General features: G+C 31.9%; 1 protein-coding gene across 13 annotated transcripts in view; it reads left to right on the top strand.

Annotated features, from left to right (window-relative positions):
- The first annotated feature begins 4,998 nt into the window (after positions 1-4,998).
- Positions 4,999-24,456, top strand: part of LOC143224941 (sodium-coupled neutral amino acid transporter 9 homolog) — a 69,470-nt gene continuing 50,012 nt past the window's right edge. For 2 of the 13 annotated variants that reach the window (XM_076453544.1, XM_076453482.1), the window contains exons 1-8: positions 5,777-5,913; positions 8,789-8,946; positions 12,358-12,487; positions 15,340-15,428; positions 16,062-16,125; positions 19,634-19,727; positions 20,305-20,418; positions 21,757-21,927. In XM_076453544.1, coding sequence (XP_076309659.1) covers positions 5,893-5,913; positions 8,789-8,946; positions 12,358-12,487; positions 15,340-15,428; positions 16,062-16,125; positions 19,634-19,727; positions 20,305-20,418; positions 21,757-21,927 — 841 coding nt within the window. In that variant the 5' untranslated portion in view covers positions 5,777-5,892. Of the gene's footprint in view, positions 5,476-5,582; positions 5,914-8,788; positions 8,947-12,357; positions 12,488-15,339; positions 15,429-16,061; positions 16,126-19,633; positions 19,728-20,304; positions 20,419-21,756; positions 21,928-24,456 lie in introns of those variants that run through there. The other 11 variants (XM_076453509.1, XM_076453535.1, XM_076453501.1 and 8 more) reach the window with 9 other exon arrangements.

Here is a 24,456-nt window from a genome sequence, read left to right on the forward strand (position 1 = left end):
GATTTATCTTTTATAGTTGAATAAAACGTCTGCTCAACTCTTGACACTCCTGAAAAGTCAGAAAGCATAAGGACCAATATGACTTTTTAAGCTGCTCGGTATAATGGAGCCCCATTTAACTTAGTGGGGCACTCTGTGGAATCCTGAGTGCTCCCCTGTACTAAGATGGGCTTTTTATCCATTTATTCATCTCAGTGTGCAAGCTAGAGAAATGTTTACTCATGCTTGCACAAGTAGAGTTTCTGAGACACGGGAAGTAAGGATTAAGTGTCTACTCATTCTGCTAAAATTAAAATATTGGTAAACTGAACTAATCCTACAACTAAGGAGTAAGTTTGAAACTCTCTCGGAGTTACTTCCTATTTTATAGCCAATCTCTGAAGCGTAGTAGCATTAATTAAAGTCGAATCCCATTTTAATTGGACTAAAGACTATGCTAGTCACTTCAGTTGCTAAAATGTACCTTTTGAATGCATTTTAAATGCAGATGCAAGCGAAATTGGAATTACAGCTGAGTACGTATTGAACGCCATTATCGTATAACTTTAATATAGTAATAGTGTTAATTACAAATATTGCGGGAATACAGATTTGCTTTTCAGCACCCACTTGACTGAAAGTATGAAAGTGCAGAGCAAATTTCTTGTTAGTATGTGAGAGCTTATCCATCTGTAGAGTGTCTTGAATGTTTAACATGCTGCTTCTAATTTATTATAGCGTTCGTAACGTGTATTTTCTGTTTTGTTGAATGCATGCTGTACGTTAAGTTAAAAGGTTATTTTAGAGATGATGCATTAAAATATGTATGAGATGCTTGAGTAAATGCTTCGTATTATTCAAAGAAAATTATCTGTTTTATATAAGATAAAATTTTCTTTTTTAAATTATTTTACAATTATAGCAGCACCAGTCTTCAAATCTATAACATAACTATTAGAACTCTCACAAGTTACTGGGTTGTGACCATCATAAAGCTTTTTTATATTTCTGTGTTATGTCCATATGGTACACACTTATCAAGAGTGTATTTACAGATGTTTGTTTGTTTGTTTTGGAATTTTGCACAAAGCTACTCGAGGGCTATCTGTGCTAGCCGTCCCTAATTTAGCAGTGTAAGACTAGAGGGAAGGCAGCTAGTCATCACCACCCACCGCCAACTCTTGGGCTACTCTTTTACCAACGAATAGTGGGATTGACCGTGACATTATACGCCCCCACGGCTGGGAGGGCGAGCATGTTTAGCGCGACGCGGGCGCGAACCCGCGACCCTCGGATTACTAGTCGCACTCCTTACGCGCTTGGCCATGCCAGGCCCATTTACAGACGTACATGACACAATATAACTTTTCAAAATCAACAGTTAAAGCCATTATATTTTAAGCCTATGTTTTACAGTAACTCTAAGCCCATTTGCAGACTACAGATAAAAGTTTTGCTTGCCTTTTCACTATAATGAATAAAATGGCACGTGGAACTGTAGGCGCGCAATCCTGTAGAATGGAATGTACGACACAATGTCGTTTTGTACTTTAGGTATCGGGTTAAAGTGTATTCCACTAAAGCTTGTGTATTCCACGGGTGCACTTGTCGCCATACATACAAGTTCAACTTGCTTACAACGATCGGAACAACTCAGTCTTTTGACTACTAGAATTTGCTTGGGTAGGCTTGGTTGTGGAAATCCTTTCAACAGGATCATTAGTTGTGCAATAAATTTTCTTGAATTCTCGTCCACGACTAGATGTATTGAAAAAAATAGAAATGCTAACATTCGACAAATAATTTGCTAGTAACGTGGGATAACTAAGTTTTCAATCCATGCTGGTTGAAAGATCAAGGGTTCTTAAGGCACTGGTGGAACCCCTTTTCGAACTCATGTCATGTCGGATTATCCCCTTATATAGTGGTAAATCTGTTTTGAAGCTACCGATTTTCCGAAATCAAGAAAACAGTGTCGTTGAGCTAACTGTTTCTGTAACGCTTAATATCATTTCAACTTACTTATGAATCATCATAACCTAAAACCGTTTATTTATACAGACTCTTACATTGCTATATGCACAATCACAGGTATCAGAACGTCGTGATACCATTGTTGTGGACGTATCTCCTTCCACCCAAACTTAACGCTTGGATATTCTTTTATGCCTTTTCCAACTTTCACTAGTTGGAAGGTTATTTGCTTTTCAACAAAAGGATCGCATATTCTTCCTTTCATTCTCAGTGACAAGAACATGTTTCAGCATGATTTATTTACCAGCAACATTATCATGATAGAGTGGAGACTTCAAACTGAAGCGCCACCTTTAATTCTTTTAATATCTTGTTCAATTAACAGGTTCATTTAGTTTTTTGTTTTTTTGGAATTTCGCACAAAGCTACTCGAGGACTATCTGTGCTAGTCGTCCCTAATTTAGCAGTGTAAGACTAGAGGGAAGGCAGCTAGTCATCACCACCCACCGCCAACTCTTGGGCTACTCTTTTACCAACGAAAAGTGGGATTGACCGTCACATTATAACGCCCCCACGGCTAGGAAGGCGAGCATGTTTGGCGCGAGTCGGGCGTGAACCCGCGACCCTCAGATTACGAAGCGCACGCCTTAACGCGCTGGGCCATGCCAGGCCTCAGCTTCATTTAGGGTATGTTGGTATATTTGAATTTGTTTACAACCTTAATTGCGACATGCGTTCAGATCCCAGTTGTTAGCAGCTTAAAAACAAGAGGAAATTTATTTATATAATTTTGTAGATATAATTTGGTATGTTGTCTCCTGTGTTTAATCTAACTTGTTTTATTTCAGTATGTTAAAATAAATTGGATTTAAAATATTTCCTCTCACCCCCGTGGCATAACACTGTGTCTGCGGCCTTACAACGCTAAAAAACCCGGTTTCGATACCACTGGCGGGCAGAGCACAGATGACCCTTTGAGTAGCTCTGTCCTTAATTACAAACAACAACAATTAACAGATTGTTTACTTTAGGTTTAAATTTGTTCTCAATGTGGTTTCATCCATTACTGAAAATTATGTAGAGAACACGTTAATCTACTAGAATAAAAATAATAAAAATTACAATGCAATGACAAAATGAACAAATTAAGAGGTGGAAAATGTAATTTAAACGTGCAATACTTTCAATCAATGTGGTGCATCTTGAACACACACAGTGCTCAAACAGAGATCAATGAATTGTATTGTTGGATTGGATAATCCTTTGTTCAAGAACTAGCCGTTACCTTTTTTTTTAATCGATACCACAAATGTATTCCTGTGTAATATGTTGGAGCAAAAAGATCATAGCTAAAGAAGAAGATAGTTTGATAATTTATTTTAAAAAAGTTTTTCTCCCGACAGAAATTCTAAAATTGTTATCTTCACAACAAAAGCAGTGAGATAAAAAACTACTTAAATTTTATATATAGCTTTAAATACAGTAACTATAAAAAGTACTTTCTTATTCCTCAATCAAAAGGTGTATCAGTTTGTTAGTAATTTTTTCTACTGCAAGCAGTGATTCAGATTAGAAGTTGTGCTTTTTTTTTTTCTTGGGCTGCTGCTCAAAAATTATTTTCAAGAGAACCACCTGGTTTCAGTACATGACACCATATTTAGTTGGGTATCATAGGGCAATTGACACTAAGTGGAATACATGTATTTCCAAACTCAACACCTATCATTAAAGTAAATATAAGATAGGAATGGTAATTCTATCCAGGTTATTTACAATATTTGCAAAGCGTTACATATCATATTTTGGTATTAGAGACCCGCAGATAAGTAGTTTAAAACATTAATATTGAAATAAAAATTGAATTTAATTTGTTAGTGTTATACATCTATAATGTTATGTGATGTAATGACGATTAGTTGGTTTCCCAGATACTACCAAGGAGGCATATCCAAATCCAACCTTTATTTGAAACTTGACTTCCAGTATTCGTGTGACAAACATATCAAATTTCACAATGTTTGGAAGCATTTTGTACTTTGAAAATCCAAGATCATTTGAAAAAGGTTACATGATGGTCAAATAGTATTTCTGAACAGTCTCATAATCTATAGATTTCTTCCCATAGGCCTGTTGCTTGCCCAATCCAACTTTCGTTATGATCGGCCGAGTCGTTTCGGACTTATTGCAGAAAAGAAAACAAAAAAATGGAAAATTGGACCGGGTTTATAATCAATAGGGGTTCAGACCAATTACCCGTTAAACTTTGGTGAATTTTATCACATATATTTCTAGGTTGTCATCCAAAAACGAAATGATGGAATAATAATAGTAATAAAAACATAAAAAAACACGTATATCCCAAACCTTACCAGTGCTTTTGAACAGTAATCACAGGAGTTATTTTTGACTGATGTATTTCCCTATTCATTTTTACATAAGTAGAGGGGAATGGAAATTGACGTACCAGTTGAATTCCGAAAAGTGTTTTCTTGTTCTTCTCCTTTCACTACCGCATTTTGATGTGTTCCAAGATATAATAAAATATTGACTGAAAACTAAGAGCAAAGTTATGAATTAATGCAGACATAATACTATAAATAAAATTTATACAATATAGTGACAAGTTAAATTATTCATTTATTTTCCAGTTTACGTGATGACGAAGTTGGTATCTTGAAATTTCAACCATCTGTTGTACGCTGTTTCCTTTAAAATGTTCATTAAAATTTAGAAAATAGCATTATGTACATTATTGACAATATTACTCAACCAGATTTCTAGCTTCAGAGAATTATTACAATACATGAAAGTATAATAGAGATTCCGATGTATCTCTGGCCCGGCATGGCCAAGCGTGTTAAGGCGTTCGACTCCTATTCTGAGAGTCGCGGGTTCAAATCCCGGTCGCACCAAATATGCTCGCTTTTTCAGCCGTGGGGGTGTTATAAGTTACGGCCAATTCCATTATTCGTTGGTAAAAGAGTAGCCCAAGAGTTGGCAGTGGGTGGTAACGACTAGCTTCCTTCCCTCTAGTCTTACACCGCTAGATTAGGGACAACTAGCGCAGATAGCCCTCGAGTAGTTTTGCGCGGAATTCAAAAAACAAATAAGCAGACAAAACTCAGATTTTCGTGATGACGAGAAACCCACCTTGAAGTTAAAATATATCTCAAGACAGTGTTTTCTGCTTTATTGGTAAAAGTGATAATACCCATACCAGCCGTCCTGAGAATTCAGATTTTGTTAAAAAATTACAATATGCCTTGACGGTAATTGACTAAATAACAGAAATTAGAAGTTTTAGCCCACAAGTATTTGATTTTAGCACCACAATAGGAACTACAAATTAATGGTATGGTTTAATTTGAAAATGGAGTCTAGTTGATCATTGACCCGCAGTAGCAAAATAGTTGTGTAACTTATAAACCAAGTGTCAGAAATTCGATTGACATTGATTGTACTACGAGTAGAGTTTCAATTGTGTGCGAACTGGTGAAAAGCGTCTGAAAACTATATGTTAATGTGAGTTCAGTTTGGATGTTAAATAACTATAAGCAAGAATTTTCTTCTTCTATATAGAAGTTGTGGATTTTGAAATTAAACTCAAATTATTTTATGCTTTAGTTATTGGTTGTTAGGTTGAATGGTAATATGCACATGATTAGTTTAAAGAGTCTGAGGTCTTACATTATCAGTTTGACTTTTACTTATTGGTAGGTAAAAGTCAAATTGTTAATGTAAATCTTTTAACTTAAAGCCTTTAGCGTTAAACTAGTGTATAAGTACCACATAACATATGAAATGAAAATTTATACATAAAGGAAAGGAATATATTGAAATTAACATTTATCGCCTTCCTACGTCAAAGTATTGAGCCAGAAGACTTTAGTACTCACTTAATTAAACATAAGTTAGTATGTGACATTTTGGGCCTTTGATATGCAGTTGTCTTTCCATCGGGTATGTTTAAACATTGATCTTAAGAAACTTAAGTAAAAGATTATTGTTCATATATGCAAGCTTGAAATATAATTAGAGTTGTTAATTATACTAATGAATACTGTTAATTATTGTAATTTCTCACAGGTAATGTGTGTCGTAAGTATAATTACAACTTATTTGGAGAGAACTTTTCAGTTTATTAGGGTTATGTATTCATACTTTAAAAATTAATTGAATAAACTTTAAGTAATACCACTTTCATTAAATATTTGTTTATTTAAATAAAGGTATGAAAGATGTGTTTTTGACATGTACTCCTTGTACTATGCTGAACTTTAACATTGTGGATTCATATTTTTTTAAACCAGGGCTTTATGAACAGTATGTCAAAATCTTGCATACATAAGTATGCTGTTTTTATAGTGGAAGATTAACACAAGTCTTTCTTCTTAATTTAGTTTACATTGTAAGTTCAACTAAAAATTACTAATTTAACCCTAGGTAATCACATATTACAAAGGATCTAACTTACAATTTCATACTTTTGGGAATAATAACATTTAACTATTTACACATACAAAGTACATTTCATAATTGGTCATATCACAGTTTTTTAGTACTGCATAAAAAACAGCAGTATTCATACAGTAATATTAGTGCAACATGTTTTGTCATTGAGTTGGTTTGTTTTGGATTATTTGATAAAAATAATGTCAGGTCCATGCAATGATAAATTTGTTTCTTCAGTAACATTTTATACAACTTGTAGGCCTAAGGTCAAGTACATTGTTTTGGAAGGAATTTTATGACTAATGGTACCTATGCCTATCTTACTCAAGTGACTGAACAGCAGAATAGATATGTCTCACTACTTGTACTGGTTATTTATGGCACATTGAACTGTTATTAAACACTCATCAACTACTCACTCATTATTTAGTGTTTATATTGTACCTTTGTTTTTACATACTCCATTAAGTTTTTTGATACCTCACATCATGTGTCCTATAACAGGCACACAAATTAATACATTAAAAATATGGTTGACAACAATATCATTAAAAAAGTAGTCCTTCAGTGGCTATTAACTACACTCTGACATTTCACAAGTTATTTGTGTCACTAATGTAGATGAAACATGCAATGCAAGACTACATCGGCAACTACAGACAATGATAATTACACTCCTGATAATGATGTATTCTTAGTTGTACATACTAACACTGTCGTGACTTTACACACTGATGTAAACTCATCAAAGTGCTAAATAATTTTTATCTTTGTAGGAGCAATTGGTCTGTGTGCAATTTAATGTTGTGCCACACCATACCCCATATTACTTATCCTAACACCACATCCTAACTGTGGTCCACTGAGATTTGTGACATGCTGAAGAATTAGTCTTAAATACTAAATATTAGTTTGAGGGGATCATGCACTAGCTATGTGGTTTCTCTTGACTACCAATGTTCAACTATCAAGAGGGTATGTACTTTAAACTGTCAGTAACACTAAAAAATTAAGGATAAGAAAGGATTTCTTGGTCCATCTTGGCTGTCCTATTCACTAAATTAAATTAACATGTTAAAAAAACAAACACTTAGAGCCATCTCTTATCATTCAGATATATATCAAGCCTTTCCTTAAATTATCTTAAATTAATTACATCCACTACATCTGAAGGTAATCAATTTGAAAGGCTAATGACCTTGAAAGAAATATAAAACTGCCTTAGCTGAATTTGGCTCTTATTTTTTATTCCTAATCTTCCCATTCTCATCACTTAGTTTTGAAAAAATGTCATTGACACTGTTAATTCTCTTAACAATCTTATACATCTTAAGACCCTTCTATATCTTGTTTTCTTCCAGATAAAACAATTTCAGATATCTTAAACTGTCCTCACATGACAACCTTTCCATTGGAAATATCATTCCAGCAGTCCACATTGGAAATTCTTTGATCTATTAAATTTTTTTTCTAAGGTGAGAAGACCCAAACTGGACACATTACTTTAAATATGGCCTAATCAGTGACCTATACAATGAAAATATAACTTTGTTAGAATCTTATTTAGTACTTCTCTAGATATAACCTTGTATACTATTTGTTCCACCATTAGAAATAACTTTTTGCTTTAATGGCTGAACAGATCAATTAACCAGAACATCAAAGTCCTTTTTGTCTCTAACACTGATATGGTTATTCTGATCAAATACATTTTCAGTGGTAGAAAAATGTTAACATCAATTTTCTTGTAGTTATAACTTCAAAAAACAACAGGCTTTCATATTAGGTGGGTTAGAATGTGGCAGGGTTGAAATGTTTTTAATTTTTGCTCTGATTTGAATATCCTAGATAGCCTCATCAAATTATTTTTTCCTAATTATTACAAAATTTATTGTTATTGTAAGAAGTTTATAATCATTTTACTGCAAAGCATACTATAAAATATTTTGGCAGCTCAACAGCTTGTGCTGTGATTGCATGTATAATTGGAGAGGTTTGGTGACATGTTGGTGCTAAATATTAGGTAGTGTATACACATTTGTGTATATCTAAAAAAAAATTATTTCACACCTACAAAAAACATTTTATCCATTTGCTATATATTTTTCACATTGCCAAACAATGGAAAGTTAGTATGCTGTTCAGAGATAGTGAACCATTGTCCCAAATCTTTTATTTCATTGAGAATCGTTTTATTATTTCATGCAATATTGCTGGGAATAAAGATTTTCTTCCAGTTGAAGTCACTGCTTAGCTAATTGTTAAAACATTTTTCCATAAGCTCTATTAAACGTAAGGCCATTGTGTGAGTTTTCAATAGGTAAAGAATGTTTAGTGTAATTTTGTATAATTTAAAACCAAGATAAAAAAAAATTTCTTTCAGACTCAGAGTATGGGTAGAGAGGAAGAGGAAATCAACCCTTTGTTATTGAAACATAGCCATAATCATGACTCAGTGGAAAAAGGTTCAGAAAGTGATGTTTTAGGGTCTGGTTCAGTTGAAAAAACATGTTGGACATCTCAGTCACAGCCTATGAATAGGTATGTGTAACTTCAGTGTTTCAGATTAATTTAGCAGCATTTGGTTACAGAAATACTACTTACTTACTATTACCTTAGCTTAACTGTCATGGAATTTGATACACATGCAACAAACCTTGAACAGACTCCCACGTCTACACTTGTATTATTCCAGTTTATCATGTAATAATCATAATGTTGTAGCTATCCCACAATAGGAGGGGAAAAGAACTTTCATGTGCAGTAATCCCTGTGAGCACTAGCACATAACTATAGGTACATTCTATCCTTGACAGTGTGTGTGTGTATATATATATATGCATGTATAAATTTATTTTTGTATTGCCTGTTTGTCATGGATTCTCAAGTTCACATTTCTTCTATTTTCTGAAGTCCAGATGTTCCTCTTCAGGAATCTTCTACACATGTATCAACATTTATTGGAGGCACATTATCTGTTCACGATGTTACCAGTATAGTACATCAGGTGATTGTCTCCATTCTGTCTATTTCCACTTTAGTTTGGATTTTCATTGTTCTGTTTTATTATCTTTTGTGGAGCATTTTTCACCTGTGGAAATTTTTGACCAATAGTATCAATCTCCAGTCTTCACTTCCAGTTTTTCTTTCTCTGATGAGGAACACATACCCCTTCCTTCTATATTTACTAGGTTTACAAGTCAGACATGATATTCTATCTCTTGCCAGTTAATCATGATAACATTGAAGTTGCTTTACTTCAAGAGCCTCCATTTACTGACTTTTGTCTTTCTTCCTTCCCAGCTGATGCCTTTTTATCTCAACTGCTGATTGATCAATGCCTTCCCATATCATCCTTATGACTCCTTTTCTATGGTTTGTGGTTGTGATCTTTGTATATTTTTTGAATGCCAGTCTTCAGTCTTTTGAGCCTCTTCTATCAGCATGCATTGTTCCTCTTTCTCTTTTTTTTTCCAGCAATCTGTTTGTCTTCAGCTTACCGTTATGAAACTTCTCTTTGTGTCTACTCTTAATCTCCTTACTTGATGCTCTTCACATGGCCTTGCTTTTACTCGTCCATCACCTTGATTTCTATTTCTTCCACTACTGTCTCTGTTTTGACTTGTTTTCTGTTTTTGGGATCTTTTTGGTCAGGATGCTTTCCTTTTATTGCCTCCTTTCATTATTTCTTTGTGGCTTTCTTGCTTCTTTTGTTACCTGCCTAGTCTTTGGAGGTCCTGCTGACCACTTGGTATCTTGGGTTGAGGCTGCTTGCTAATAATCTTCCATTGTTTCCATTTCTTTTTTACTCACTCTCTAGACTGATGCTTCTCAACTGGGTGGATGGTTCACTTATGGGTTAACAACACCAGAATTAGGGTAAAGTAAATGATTATCAATTATACAACAAATTCAAGAGCAAAAAAACATTAGTTATTAATAATTCTAGTTGTAGTTTGCTAAATACATTTATTTTTGCTTATTTTATGTTGTATTCATTCTAGTTGCAGTTTGGTGTATATTTAAGTCATAATGAAGAATAATGCATGTAAATTTAGTACTTTGTCTTTTTTCAAACTGGAATAATACAAACTAGTTGTAATAAGACACCAAAAACATGGAAGTTCACTTGCATACAGGTCATAGGTTATAAAACCTTAACTAGTGTTAAGCATAAGTTCAATAACAAAAAATAAGTTAACAGTGTAACCTGTGCACTTAACTCTGCTGTGCTTAATACAATTAATAAATTATTATTGTTATTCTATGATGTTTTTTTTTTTTTTTGGGGGGGGGGTAAATTCTTACTGTGCATGCTTATAAGCAAAATTATGATAATTAAGCTACTTTTGTAATAAATATATCATCCAACAAAATTGTATTAATATTTAGAAACAAAAAAGATTTATTTACTAATCAGTCATCTGTTGCACAAATTAGTTATAATTGTCATAAGTCATTAATATAGGTGGATCATATATTTTAATACTGTAATTCTTGTCTAGACTCTTGTGGATTTTGAACAATTAGAGGAGTTTATACTAGTATTTCTACCACACTGTTCACCATATCCATTGAAAATAATTCATATTATGTAATCCTGGGCTTGTTACTGAAACTGGGACATGATAAATACAGTAGTAGTCCAAATATGAAGTATTTCATATAACAGAAATTGATATAATTTGTACACTTTTCTAAATTTATAATATTCATGGACTGTTTAAATCTCTCTTAAATCACCATTTATTAACATAAAGTATAAGGGTATGTAAATAACGATGTGCCATTGCACCAAATTTATTATTCAATATTGTGTGGTAGATCAGCTGTTTTCTCTTTTCATTTCTTTAGTTTGCTAAACAGTGAGTTGAAAACAATGCTTAGACTTTATATATGTTATATACTCACCATCTTATAAGAGGCATAATTGCATTTCTTTTGTTTGCTAAATCTAAACTGTGATGTGAAAAGTGCAGCCTACAATGGAGAGTGCATTGTTTTAGGCACAGTGCTTAAAATGGAGAGTAGAACAGGAGTAAACATACCCCTCTACTTCTTATGCATTATTATTAAGAATTATAAAGAGTGAAAAATGCTATCACCATTTTTTTTGTGCCCAAGTATACCCCCACTTCTAAATTATTACTTTGAGCACTGCTTAAGCAGTTAAATAACCCAAGTTTCAATTTTATATTTTGTGAATAAAAAATAAATCAGTAATGTAATCAGTTTTTATACTTCTTATACTAAACAATTTAGTGATGTATTACATGCTTATAAGCATGTCTATGAAAATAGTCAATAAATAATAAATGTTAGCTAAGTGACAGTCATTTAGAATTGTATTTAATATATTAACTATTAAAAATGAGCAAGTGAGACGTTAAAAGATTAAGGGATATATAGAAGTTCTTTCATTGTTTACTGCTTATTTTTGTCACACACACACATACTTCTAGCCTGCAAATTGTTTTGAGAAATGATCTTGAGTTTCATAAATTTAAAATAGGTATTTTTCAGCTCTTTGTTTAGATAGCATACACGTGGTATTCAGGGACACCCACATTTGATTGTCATGCTGTAAATTTGCAGATTAATAGAGGGGTTAAGAAGATAAATTTTGATGAATAAATAAATCAAACTAAGTCAATGAAGCAAAAACTAAACATATTGGTTGATCAAAACTACAAGGACACAGTCATTAATGAGAATAACATACACAATATGAAACTTAAGGACAAGAAAAAGAACCTGTTGATTTTTCCATACTGTCTCTTTTTTTGTTCCTATACTTGTAGAATGAGCAAATGTGAATTTAAGATGGTAAGAATTTTTTCTCACTTTCCTGGTAGTGTAATCGTAGGTTAATACTAAACATATAATAGCATAACCTTTTACAGTACATATGATTCAAAAAATATTTAAATCATGATTTACTTTTAAAATCAGAAGACCATTTCACTACCCATCTATGAGCAACCTTGGCAATATTTGTGAAGACCAAAGCATTGAAGTGTCAGCAACTGTCTCTCGACATCGTTACTATAGTAAGCTAACTGATCCTTCACTTGACACATTAGTGAGTATTATGCACTGAAATATTGGTGTTGGGTTTTTATTTGATCACTTTTTCATTGTAGACCTATTATATGTTAACTAAAAAGATTTGAAGTATTAACTTTTTTAGAACTGATTTCAAACCAGAAGTTATTTTGTCCTCACCAAACATCCCTGTTATTAACTAGAAAAGTGGGTATACACTACCCTTTTTGTATTATTTTTTCTGCTGTTTTATTCTTTGCCAGCCATTATGTATGAAGGCTACTTCATAGTCTTGCATTGCATGTTAAGAGTGAAAACATTTGCCCTTGGTTATCTGCTACCTGGTTTATAGCTACTTGTATATTCACATCAGAGTAGTAGGTTATTTTCCTCTGAGTATAAGACTTATTACAGTGTGTTTGGCTATTTTAGCTCTCAGTATCTTAATAAATTGGCCTTTTAATTTTTTTTATATAATTCTCAACAGTTACATTTATAACTTTATTTATAGTCATAACATTTCATGTTATTTAAGTTTGAAGCTGCAGGTTTTGACACGCTTGTTGAACTTGAAGAAAAGCAAAGTGTTAAGTTTTTAAAAATTCTGTGGAGCATGTCATTATATTTTAATGTAACTACAAATATAAAACAGGTATGTTTTTTCGTTTTATTTTCTGTTCTATTTAAATGTATGGACTTCTTTGTGTTTTTTTTAGAACAGGGGTTCCCAACCTTTTGGCACTTGTGACATGAAAATGTAATTGATGAAATAAAATTAATGTTATCTCAAGCTACTTTTAACAAGGCTACGCGACTCCCCTGCCAAGGCTTTGCGACCCCTTGGGGGGGTCGCGACCCACTGGTTGGGAACCCCTGTTTTAGAAATATGATAGGAATTAGTCAGGATGATTGAGGAAACACTTCTTCATGTAAAAGCTCAAAATACATATTGTTTTTACCTGTAATAATTGCACTTGCTTCTATTTATGTGTTTTCAAATTCATAGACTCAAGCAATGATGTGACACATGGTTTCATTATATCATTTTTTCTTAATTTCTTCCACCACCAGTGGTCATGAAAGTTATGTTCTCCCTCTTGTGTGTTTGTCAGTAAGATTCCCAAAAACTGCTGAATGGATTTGAATGAAAGTTTGTGTACATTTGAACTATGGCCCAACATAGAAATGATTAGTTTTTAGAGGATCAAGGTCACAAAAATAAAATTCCTATCTGTTAGCATGGGCTGTTATTTTTCACACTACATTTGCTCTATGATTCTGTCAAAGGTTATTGGATTTTGATGAAACTTGGAGGACATATTTACAGTATTATTCCTCATTATTCTACCAAAAATGGTTTGTGTTCACTAATAACAATGGACATGCAACCACATTTGTGTATTTTTTGAACACTAAATATGATCTATGCTGGATGGAGGTAGTATGTGCTCTGCTGAGGTGTAGAAGAGTTTCAGAAGTAACAGTACTATTGTTCCATGATTTGAATTATATTATTTTTTAACTTTTTTTTTCTTTTTAATGAATATTTCTAATTTTATTACTTTCTGTTTGCTCATGTGAATAGATCTTTGACCTGTTAGTTTAATGATGGATATTTTAGAGCGTCTTGTACTCGGTGTAGGATAGATAGATGGAATTTTTTTAAATGATGGTATGCTATTCTCTTAGCTACGATATTCATGTGATCATACATGAACATCCTTATTCACTTGACATAGAATTATTGTTGATGTGAGAACTTTTTGGTCTGTTAGAATAAACATTATACTAATAAAGTCTTTAACCGTTTGTGCTTAGATTCTGGTTTTGAAATTTTGTCAATTTATACCTATAGCCCCTACAAATTCAGGTTTTAGGCTGAACAATTTTTGTATAAAATACCCATTTTCATTTCATAAACATTGCTTTTAGTGTTACAGATTGGTTAAAACATTAAAAATTGTTGTAATTGCAGTTTAGTTGAATAATTTTATCATTTTCATTAACTGCTGCATATTTGTTTGTTTTGAATATTAAAGCATGTTAACATGGGTCATGATGATACAGGAACAGTGGTGCTTACCAATTAATGTCAAGACTGAGATAGTGTATACAGTGGTCAAACAGGACATTCTAAAGAAGTGAGAAATGATTGACATTTCAAAAGCTGAAGTTAAGGAAAATGTATTCCATCTTTGCATTCCACCTTATTGAAAATAAACACCAATTTGAACTGGAAAGAAACTGAAAAATTTTACATATCTGTGAAAAAGGATAACTAGATACCCTGGAACCTTTAGAAATAAAAGTTTAAAAACAAATCCAGAAAAGGTTTAAGTGATCAAACCAATTTAAGCTCCTCCTTATGTCTTACCCTACTTATCTTTGTCTCCAGGTGAATGTCAAGGTTATTTCTGGTTCATTATTCAAACAAATATAAACCTGTTACAGAACATTTTAGTATGTACCTGATAATGCCTTTAATGGCAAAACCATGGTCATATTATATAACATAATATCTGTGTAATGACCATCCCTTACTCACTGCTCATATGTGTTTTATTAAGTGCACTGTATATAGTAACAGTGGATATTTTGAATAACAAGATCAGTGGTTTTCACTTGGTATTACTGCTATTTTTTGCCTATAACTACAACTTCTGTATTTTGTGGTATATATATATATATATAATTTTATGTATTCAGATTGCAACACAGGACTAGAAAGATTGTTTTTTAGAGCACTAAGTCAGAATAGCCATGTGTTATTGTAATTTTTCAAACATTTTAGCCAGCAGTGTTAAAACTGATTAAAATGTGAATTGTTGTTTTTGCACATTCACTTTATTTTAGCAAGCAAGATATTAATAGTGGTTTTGAATTTCACAGAAAATTCCTGACCATGTCGTACCATCATATTTCTTCTCTCCTTTTCTATTTCGAAAACTTGTTGGTAAACAAAGTAGTATTATAACCATGTAAGTACTGGGATGGAAACCTAATCTGTAATGTTGTAAATAGTATGAACATTTGAACTGTGGTAGTTATCCATTGATTACTTGTATGTGCAGTTATATGTGTAAAAACTAAAACAGTATTCGGAATTTGAAAGGTAAAAAAAGTATTATAATCACTTAGAGTTAAGACAGAGTGTTATCTAAAATATGAATGAAATACATAAAACAGTATTTGTTTTAATGAAAAAAATCAATTTTTAATTATGGCTTGCAGTTATTCTACATGTTTTGGCAATATTAGAATAGAATTTGTAGTTAAAGATTGATTATTAACAAAAACATTGTTTTCATGTTTCACTGAACTTGTGGTCACTACTTAAATTTCAATTTAAATGTAATTCCTTGTTGTAATTGATCACAAACTGTGATAAGAAATTAGTGAATGTTTTTCCTTTTGACATATATGCAATAATTTTTGTAATAACTCATTTGATGTTTCCATAATTATATAAATTGTAAAAACGTTAGTGATTTTTAAACAAGAAAACGTAAACTAAAAGTTTTGTTATTGTTTTATAATGTTTTAAATGTGTTTTCTATGTTCTTTTATGTGTTACATTATTAAGATGTTTGTTTATAATTGGATTGTTTTAGATTCTCAGTATGGAACACTATGATGGGAACTTCTTTATTAAGTATGCCATGGGCAGTCCAACAAGTGAGTACAATTTAATTAAAATAACAAAGTGAATGAAGAATAAAAATCTTTGCCTGCCATACCAACTCCAAAAGAAAGTACATGTTACATTTCAATTAAGATAGAAGCTGTTGTAACAAACTGATTTTGAAGCTATTGATCCTCAGTTAACTCCATTATGACTGCTGTGCATCTTTCTGGAGTTGAGTCATTATAGTGCTCCATCTTGTGAAATTTCTCTCTCTTACCGTCATGGGCACATATGTGGGACATATTACATAACTTTTATTTTCAGCACAAGTGTCATTGTCAGGATACAAAAGACTGTTTAGTGTATATGTAATTAATTAGTTCATTTTGTTAATGATTATGATTGTTTAGTTTTTCATTATAAGAGCATTAAAAACAGTTGATTATTGGAAGTTGTATTTTAACTTATTGATGTCAAGAATATAGTGAGTGGGTGATTTAGTAATAAACATATAAATAGTATGAGATGAGCGGGAAATAGCAAACAGACAAAGACAATAGAGAAAGAGGGTAACGGCCAAGGAAAAGTTTAGTGTAAAGTTAACTTTAGTAGAAGAAAAATGCCTAATGATTAACACAGACATAATGTTTAATATATTAGAGTAAGACTAACATTAGAAAAGGAGATAAGAATAATAACTGATTTTGTCAAAACATAAGTGAATCAGCCTGATTGCACTTTGACAAAAGAAAAGAAGGTATTTTGAAGAAAGAAAACCAAATTATTACTGGAGAAGTGTATATAAACTGCGGTAACTCACAACAAAGTGTAAGTGAATTATACAGAGAATGTTAGTACAATAGAAATAGGCACAGATAATTCAGCTTGTCAGTTGAAATTGAGTAGGTCTGAGTGGACTTTAGTGTTTATGATATCTCTATGACAACTACAGTGTAGAAAATTTGTTGTACATATGTTGAACTAGTTTAGAAAATATATATACATAATTTTTTTAAAAACAAGTGGTGTTCATGCTCTTCATTTATTGTTGAATTTTTTGCCAACAAGCCACAGACACCTTAGCCTAACAACACAGTACATTTTATATATTATAAAGAGGTATAAGGAATATTTTTAACTGGAAATTGCTGATTATAACCTTAATATCTGACAATGATATTAAGTAAATATTTTGTTAATAGGTATGTACTAAAGTTTGTATATTTGGGAATGTAAATGAATATTACGGGAAGACTTAAATAAAGTTTGCCAGGACAAATCAATTATACAATACAGTAAGTATTAGAAATTGTGTTCCTATGTATTTTTTGTTTTATGTTCTTTAAAAAAATAACTGTATTTATGGGTAAATAATAATATTATATAAACATGTTCATGAATGCTTGCATACTTGTGTACCTATGTTGCTTAATTCCAACTGTTATAGGAGGATAACTAACATCCAAATGTCTACCAAGTTTATTGGATTGGCCTGGACTTCATACAGAGCTATATCATAAACATTTTTTTGTACTTTTATTACTTTTAGACAATTCTCATTGCAGCCACTGTACTATAAGCAAGCCAATAAATCCTCCTTCACTGTATTGTTGAAGTTGGGATTACAATAAACTCTGGGAAAGTTGTGGTTTTTTGTACCACACAAGCTTCTTAATGTTAAAATCCATGAAGCTATATTCATTCATCATCTAGCTGATGACAATGCATATTGCATATGTAGCCAAGAAGTGATATACTCACTTTGATCTTTATTTATTGCTGTTGAATGTCTAATATTTAACCTACATTTTCATACTAATGATTTTACTACACTAAATTATTTTTCATTTAATTAAGTAAAGCATCAGAGAACATAGAATAATAACATGCAAAAAGCAGAAAAGGTCCCATAATTATCATAAATTTTCTGGCTTTCTAATTGTGTGACAGGAGCTGTTAAAAGTTCAGCTTAGCATGCCTGCATTTCTCATGGAAATAACAAGAAGCAAAATAGACAATTCTTTGTTCAGAAAACCATCTAATGGAATATATTATTCTTTAGTTTGTAACCTTGGGTTTCTGTTGGTTATAAGTAATATAATATTCAATGTCAGAAAGAATTATTGAAAGAGAAGATGTGGCAGGTAGGATCTGTAATCAAATAAAATTGAAGTCTATAAAAATTATGCTTTACCTGAATGATAACAACGTTATAATGAGTAATTTGCATTAAAATTTGTACTTCTTGGAGGGGTGGAAATAAATTAGAGAAGATGTGATACTTAGAGATTGAATGTTACAATTCTCACGCTAAGATAAATTAAGAATTTTTTAAATATTTCGCTTATAACATTAAGAACTTAAAGTGATATAATGTTAAAATTAGGATTACACTGCACAACAAAGGTTTTACTTCTTGAACACTGTTGGGTGTAGATTTTTGGCTGCTGATCACGAAAATCACATCCAAATTTGCTCATCACGTACCGTTTCGTCAAAATCTTCAGTTTTGCTGCAATGAAAAAATGATATCAGGGCAACTGGAATCTGTCAATTGTTGGACACTACAATGTGATGCACCAGCCATTGAATACAAACAAAAATCAGGAGCAAAACACTTTCAATTATGTTGAACTTAATAGCATATTAGAAACATAAATGCAATTAATTAAGTTATTGCTAGTAAACAGTTAACTGTCTATTTCTCAGAGTTCCTACGTGATGAAGCAAAACCAAAACTATATTTGTGCATACCCACCAGGTACCTGTTACAATCAGCAAAAACTTTTGAGGAAGCAAAACGTTTCAGTAAAATTGTTGTGCAATGTTATTAGCTAAGTTTTTATGTCAAATTTATTTGTATACTATGATAAAAAAGTAGTTTAATGAAATTTTAAATGTAACTCATTAAAACCTCCTGACATCCTTTAAAGTCATTTTCACTCTGAAAGGGCTAAAGGATGCTACACTTTTCTTGCTGTGGTTTGTATGTGACTTATTGTAGGTCTTTTTCTGTATGGTTATGGTTAAGAGTTGATTCATATTTCTTGGTGTTCCAGTGCCATTAATTAAAACAGATCTCCATCTTTAGAATTCTAAAGCCCCAGTCTCAACACATCTTTGTGATCTGAGTGTAGGAATTTGACAGTTGCTCACCCTTGCCAGAAATCTATGAAACACCAAAAAGTTGCAAAATGTTATTCTGATAGATCTATTCCACCATTACTTCATATTGGTTATGGATGTCAAATAACTTTATGATTTGCATTTTCAGAATTTAATATAGTGCATTTAGACCTCTGTATTTGATCTAAAATTAAGAAAACATAAATGGTTTCTTAATAAGATAATGAAGAATAAATTTGGTTAAATTTTGCTGGTGAAGTATATATTTTCTGAAAGAAATCAACTGGTACATAGAGTAACTGTTTTACCTTAAGACAGGATGCAATTTATTAAAATATTTAAACAAATGTAATAGATTTAGTAGTGTTTTTTTTTTGAAGTTGATTTGTGGCACCAATTATTGCTAAATATCTCTCTTTTTTTTATCATTAGGCTGGATTTGTATTGGCCCTTGTGATAATGCTGACAATGTGTGGTATCTGTTTATATACTGCTTTAAGAATAATCAGAATGCCAGCATTGGTTGGTGAGTATTTTAAAATCAGTTATATGGTAAAACATTACTTTAATGTTTTTTTACAGTACAAACAGTTTCTACATGAATGTTGCACATTACACATATAAGTTGACTAAATTTACAGTAGAAATACCGAGTCAAATTTTACTCTGATGCTAATTTTAATGCTGTATGTAGTTAAAAAAAACCCTACAGAAATACTTTTTGTCCTTTTGTGTAGAAAACTAGAGTGTAATGAAAAACAATTTTTATATATTAAACATAAAATTCCCTTAACCAACCCTAACATGATAACTTACCACCTTTCAAATGTTGAATGCACATCTGCATATAAAATTTACTTATTTAAGTAAAAAAAAAACTATTTTAACAGTTTTTTACTCAAAAATATTTTATAATTTCATGACACTTGTTGTGAGTACATTTTGCAGAGAACAAAGTTCTAACTTTCATTTTAATTCAATTCAGAGGAGTCTTACGTATAAGCAACAGATTTATAGATTATTTTATCATCTGTCTTCCCAACCCAAAACAAAGGTAATATGATAATTCATGGCTTGTTTCTTTGTTTTTCATTCTCTGTTAGTGGTTTTAGTGCTACACCTCTGTATTGCCACCATTTTAAGATGTCACAGCATGTTGTGTGAACATTTACTAATGGAGCTCTGCTTTGAAACTAGCTATAGCCAACTTTTTAAAGGTGATTAGATAGCACAAATCTGTGTAACATTGTTTGAGAAAGATTATTGAGCAGTGAAGTGTTGGATAAAAAAAGGATAGATCTGAAATGGTATTTTTTTCAACACATCTCATTCTGAGTTACAATGGAAAAAAGAAAATGAATGTGTGGTAATAAATTAAGAAAAGACATGTGTAGTTAACTTGTTTTTCTAACAGTTTTAGCATATTGATTTTCCAATTGGTTACCTGGTTTTTGTATTTAAACCATAACGTTCAAAGAATTTATTATTTACTGAAAATAAATTAACTTCAGAAAAGACTTGTGTCAGTAAAAGTCATGATACCTAATTTAATAAAGGTAATTGTGGTGCCATTTTGAAAGGTGAAGCCTTAGGTCCTCAATAGATTTTTGTAACAGATCTAATATTAGTTTAACATGTGTGTTTGTTTCAGTTTAATATATGTTTGGAAGTGTATGTAACTTAGAGTTAAATGTATATTGTGCAAGTTCAACCTGTTCTCTAAATTTGTAGAAGATTCTTTAGTGTAAGAATCAACATTATATATTTTACAAAAGCATGAGCATAACTTCAAATATTGTTGGCAATCAAACTTTTGACAACTTTACCCTAAATGTTTATAAATTGATGCACCAGGAGACAGTTTTATATATAGTTGGGTCATTACAGTCAGTATATTATAAGCCTCAGAATCTTTAATTGTGACAAATGCTTATTAATTGGAAAACTATAGATATTTGACCAGGAATGTTTATAGATTTTAAACATTACAAACTGTTTGACTTCAGTGAATTAACTTTGGACGTTAGTATTTCTATGAGAACATTAGATATTGTCATCGGTGAATAACTTGCATGTGCTTCATGCTAGCTAGCCTTCAAGAGAAGTGTACAGTATATCAACTCTTAATTAATTTGTCCATCATGGACCTGGACTGTCAATGAAATATTTAGATCCAGACCAGATAGAAGACTGAATATTATTTGTGTGTTTGTAAAACTTTTGTATATAAATCATTATTTGTAATAATTGTTATTATAAATTGTATTATTATTTGTATATTAAAACATTTTGTATATAAATCATTATTTGTAATAACTGTTATTATAAATTGTATTATTATTTGTATATTAAAACATATTTGTGTTAAGAAAATTGTGTATCAGTTTTTTGGCAAGTATCATAAATTTAAAACATATTAGCATTTAATTAACTTTTCAATTAAAATTAATTAAAAACTGAAGTGTAATTAGATTCTTTCTTATGGAGTTGTATATCAGAAGAACATTTAAAGTATAATCAACCATTTTTTTTTTTTTTTTTCCCTTTTGTTTTAGGCAATGCCACAGGTGAACTGCTTGAATTTTCTGATATAGCTCGACACTTTTTGGGGCGTTGGGGTGAATGGTTTAGTTTGTTTTTCTCACTTCTCACACTTCTGGGCAGTGCTGTTGTTTATTGGGTATTGATGACAAACTTTTCCTTCCATTCTGTTGTATACCTTCATAGTAAGTTTAAATTTTCCATGAATATACTTCAACATAAAGGTATACATGACATAAAAAATGTTAAATTTTATTTTAAAAAATTTTGTTGTTTAGAACATGCTAGGTTTGCATTTGGAAAAGTTCTATTTTTCTTATATACAAATTTTGCAAGATAAAAATCAGATTAATTACAAGATAGCAAGCTTGATGAACTGAGAACCTTTTGTTTGTTAAAGTTAACTGCTTTCTAATAATCATAATGTATTTATATGCTAAAGTTAATTACTTCCTAATGGCCATTGTATCTTTTTGTGCTAAAATTGTTTTCTAATGACAAGAAGAATGTTGTATGCTGAAGCTCACTCTTTTCTAATAGCCAGAATGTCTATTTGCTAAGTTCTGAGAAGACGACACCTCCACGCACAATTTAACTGTTATATTCGTTTTCTTGTGCTCACACCTCTGCCAAAGAGATTTGTGTGCCACTAGCCTTGAAGCAACTCTCACCTAATTTCTTGTGATTTAATGTGAATTACACTATTACATGAACTGTAGGGTGACCCAGCTCTCTGCACAATACCTTCCGTTATGCTCTTGAATTTGTGGAATCTTCATTCTTTTCCTTGGCATTTGCATTGATCAGATATGTTTAAATTTCTCATATTAATTCAGTTTATTGAGAGTTACATTGTTAATGAAACTTCTTTGGTTTTTGTTTCAAAAGCTTTAGTTTTTATGAATTCTCAAATGATGGTGATTTCTACTTGGTCCTAATTAAGTGATGTTATTCTTGCTTAAGCTTTATTTTTACTCTGGTTTTTTGGAGGCTCATTAACTCTCAGGGTTGTTGCAGCCATTGTTCAACATGTTGATTATCACATGCTTAATGTGCATCCAACAATTAGATTTGTGTCCCTTCTCAGTCAGGAAGGATCATCTGATTAGCTTTGGATAGTACCTTACATTTATGCAATTACCATAATCTTTCATTCTAGTTTTAGATTTCATATTCAGACATTGCCTTTTCCCTAGCTTTTACATGTGTTCTTTATTATTTGTTCCCAAGTGGCACAGCAGTTTGTCTGCAGATTAATGTTGCTAGAAACCAGGTTTCAATACCCATAGTAGGCAGAGAGATGGCTCATTGTATAACATTTTGCTTAACTTCAAACAGACAAATTTTATTATTTCTCATTATCTTACTCCCTGATCTGTGTTTCTTGAAGTTGCCTTATCTTTTCTCCTTGCTTGCTTTTATGGTTTATTATATATATTTTTTCCTGTAATAGCTCGTTTCTTGCACCAAATTGCTTCATCCCTGTTGTGGTTGTTACTGTATCTGTCCTGATTTGTAGACTCCATTTTCTTTTTTGATTCCCTATGATTTATATCTGTTTGACCAGCTTTTAGATCAGGCTTCTTACCTTCTTTTTCTGGTTCCTTGTTTTAACATTTTTCTCTCTTGATTTGTAACCCCCCTCTGTTTCTTCTCCTAGTTCCATACTTTGTCTGAGGCATTTTGTGCTTCAGGAAGGTTTCTGTAGTTGTTCTTTCCTTTCTCTGTTTACCTTGATCCATTTACACTGTAAATGTACACTTTCCTCTTTTTTTGTGTACAGAGTTTTCACCTGGTTCCCTTCCTTTAGTTGGATGTCTTCTTTTGGGTTTCTTTTTCCCTGGTACCCTATACTATTATATATTTTCTGTTCTTGTCATCTTCCCAGTTTTTTACTCTGTCTCAACCTTACTTTTTTACTACTATTTTTTATCTTGATATGTCTACTTTTAAATTTCCTATTCTGGATTCTAGGTCTTTCTCATTTTCTCACCTTCTTTCTAACAGATATCTAGTTTGTCACTATTTTTGTTGCAACTTAACCCAGTCATGTTTGTATTGGTACCCACCTCTTCAGCTGTTGATCTCACTCTGTCAGCAGTTAATTTTAATTTCTCTTCTTTTGTCTATTTCCTTGCTCCTTTAAATCTCTTCTCATTTCCTTGCCATCTCCCTCTTATCCTACCTGTGACCTTTTTCACCCAGTCTGCAGTTGTACGTGGTCAATGTGTCAGTCACCTTTCTAGATGATACTATTGACCTTTCCTACATTTGTTTTCTAAGTTCTGCCAGTCTTTTTCCCCATCTTCTTTTGTATTAATTGGCATCACAAGAGCCTTCATGTGCCTTATTCATGTCATGGGGGCTGATGTTCTAATTTCTGACTAACTTCTTATGTTTGCTTATTCTCAGATATTTCCACCTAACCCCCTTCATTTCCTGTGGCTGCTTATCCCAGGATCTAAGTCTTTTCTCATGCCTATTATTTGTGTGCTACTTTTGAATGTATTTTATCTTTTTTTATCTTGAACAAGTTCAGCTTTCTCCTCTTTGACTGTGTGCTATTGGTATATCAGGTCATTAGGTTTTACATTTATTCTTTTGAGGCACAGATTCATGTGTCTCTCCCTGTGGATCTTACTGACCCATAATTTTCTTTTTATCAGATCCATTGTTCTCATTTTGAGTCTTTTCTCATGGAACTATCATGGTGA

This window comes from Tachypleus tridentatus, chromosome 1 (assembly GCF_004210375.1).
Source record: "Tachypleus tridentatus isolate NWPU-2018 chromosome 1, ASM421037v1, whole genome shotgun sequence".
NCBI classification, from domain to species: domain Eukaryota; kingdom Metazoa; phylum Arthropoda; class Merostomata; order Xiphosura; family Limulidae; genus Tachypleus; species Tachypleus tridentatus.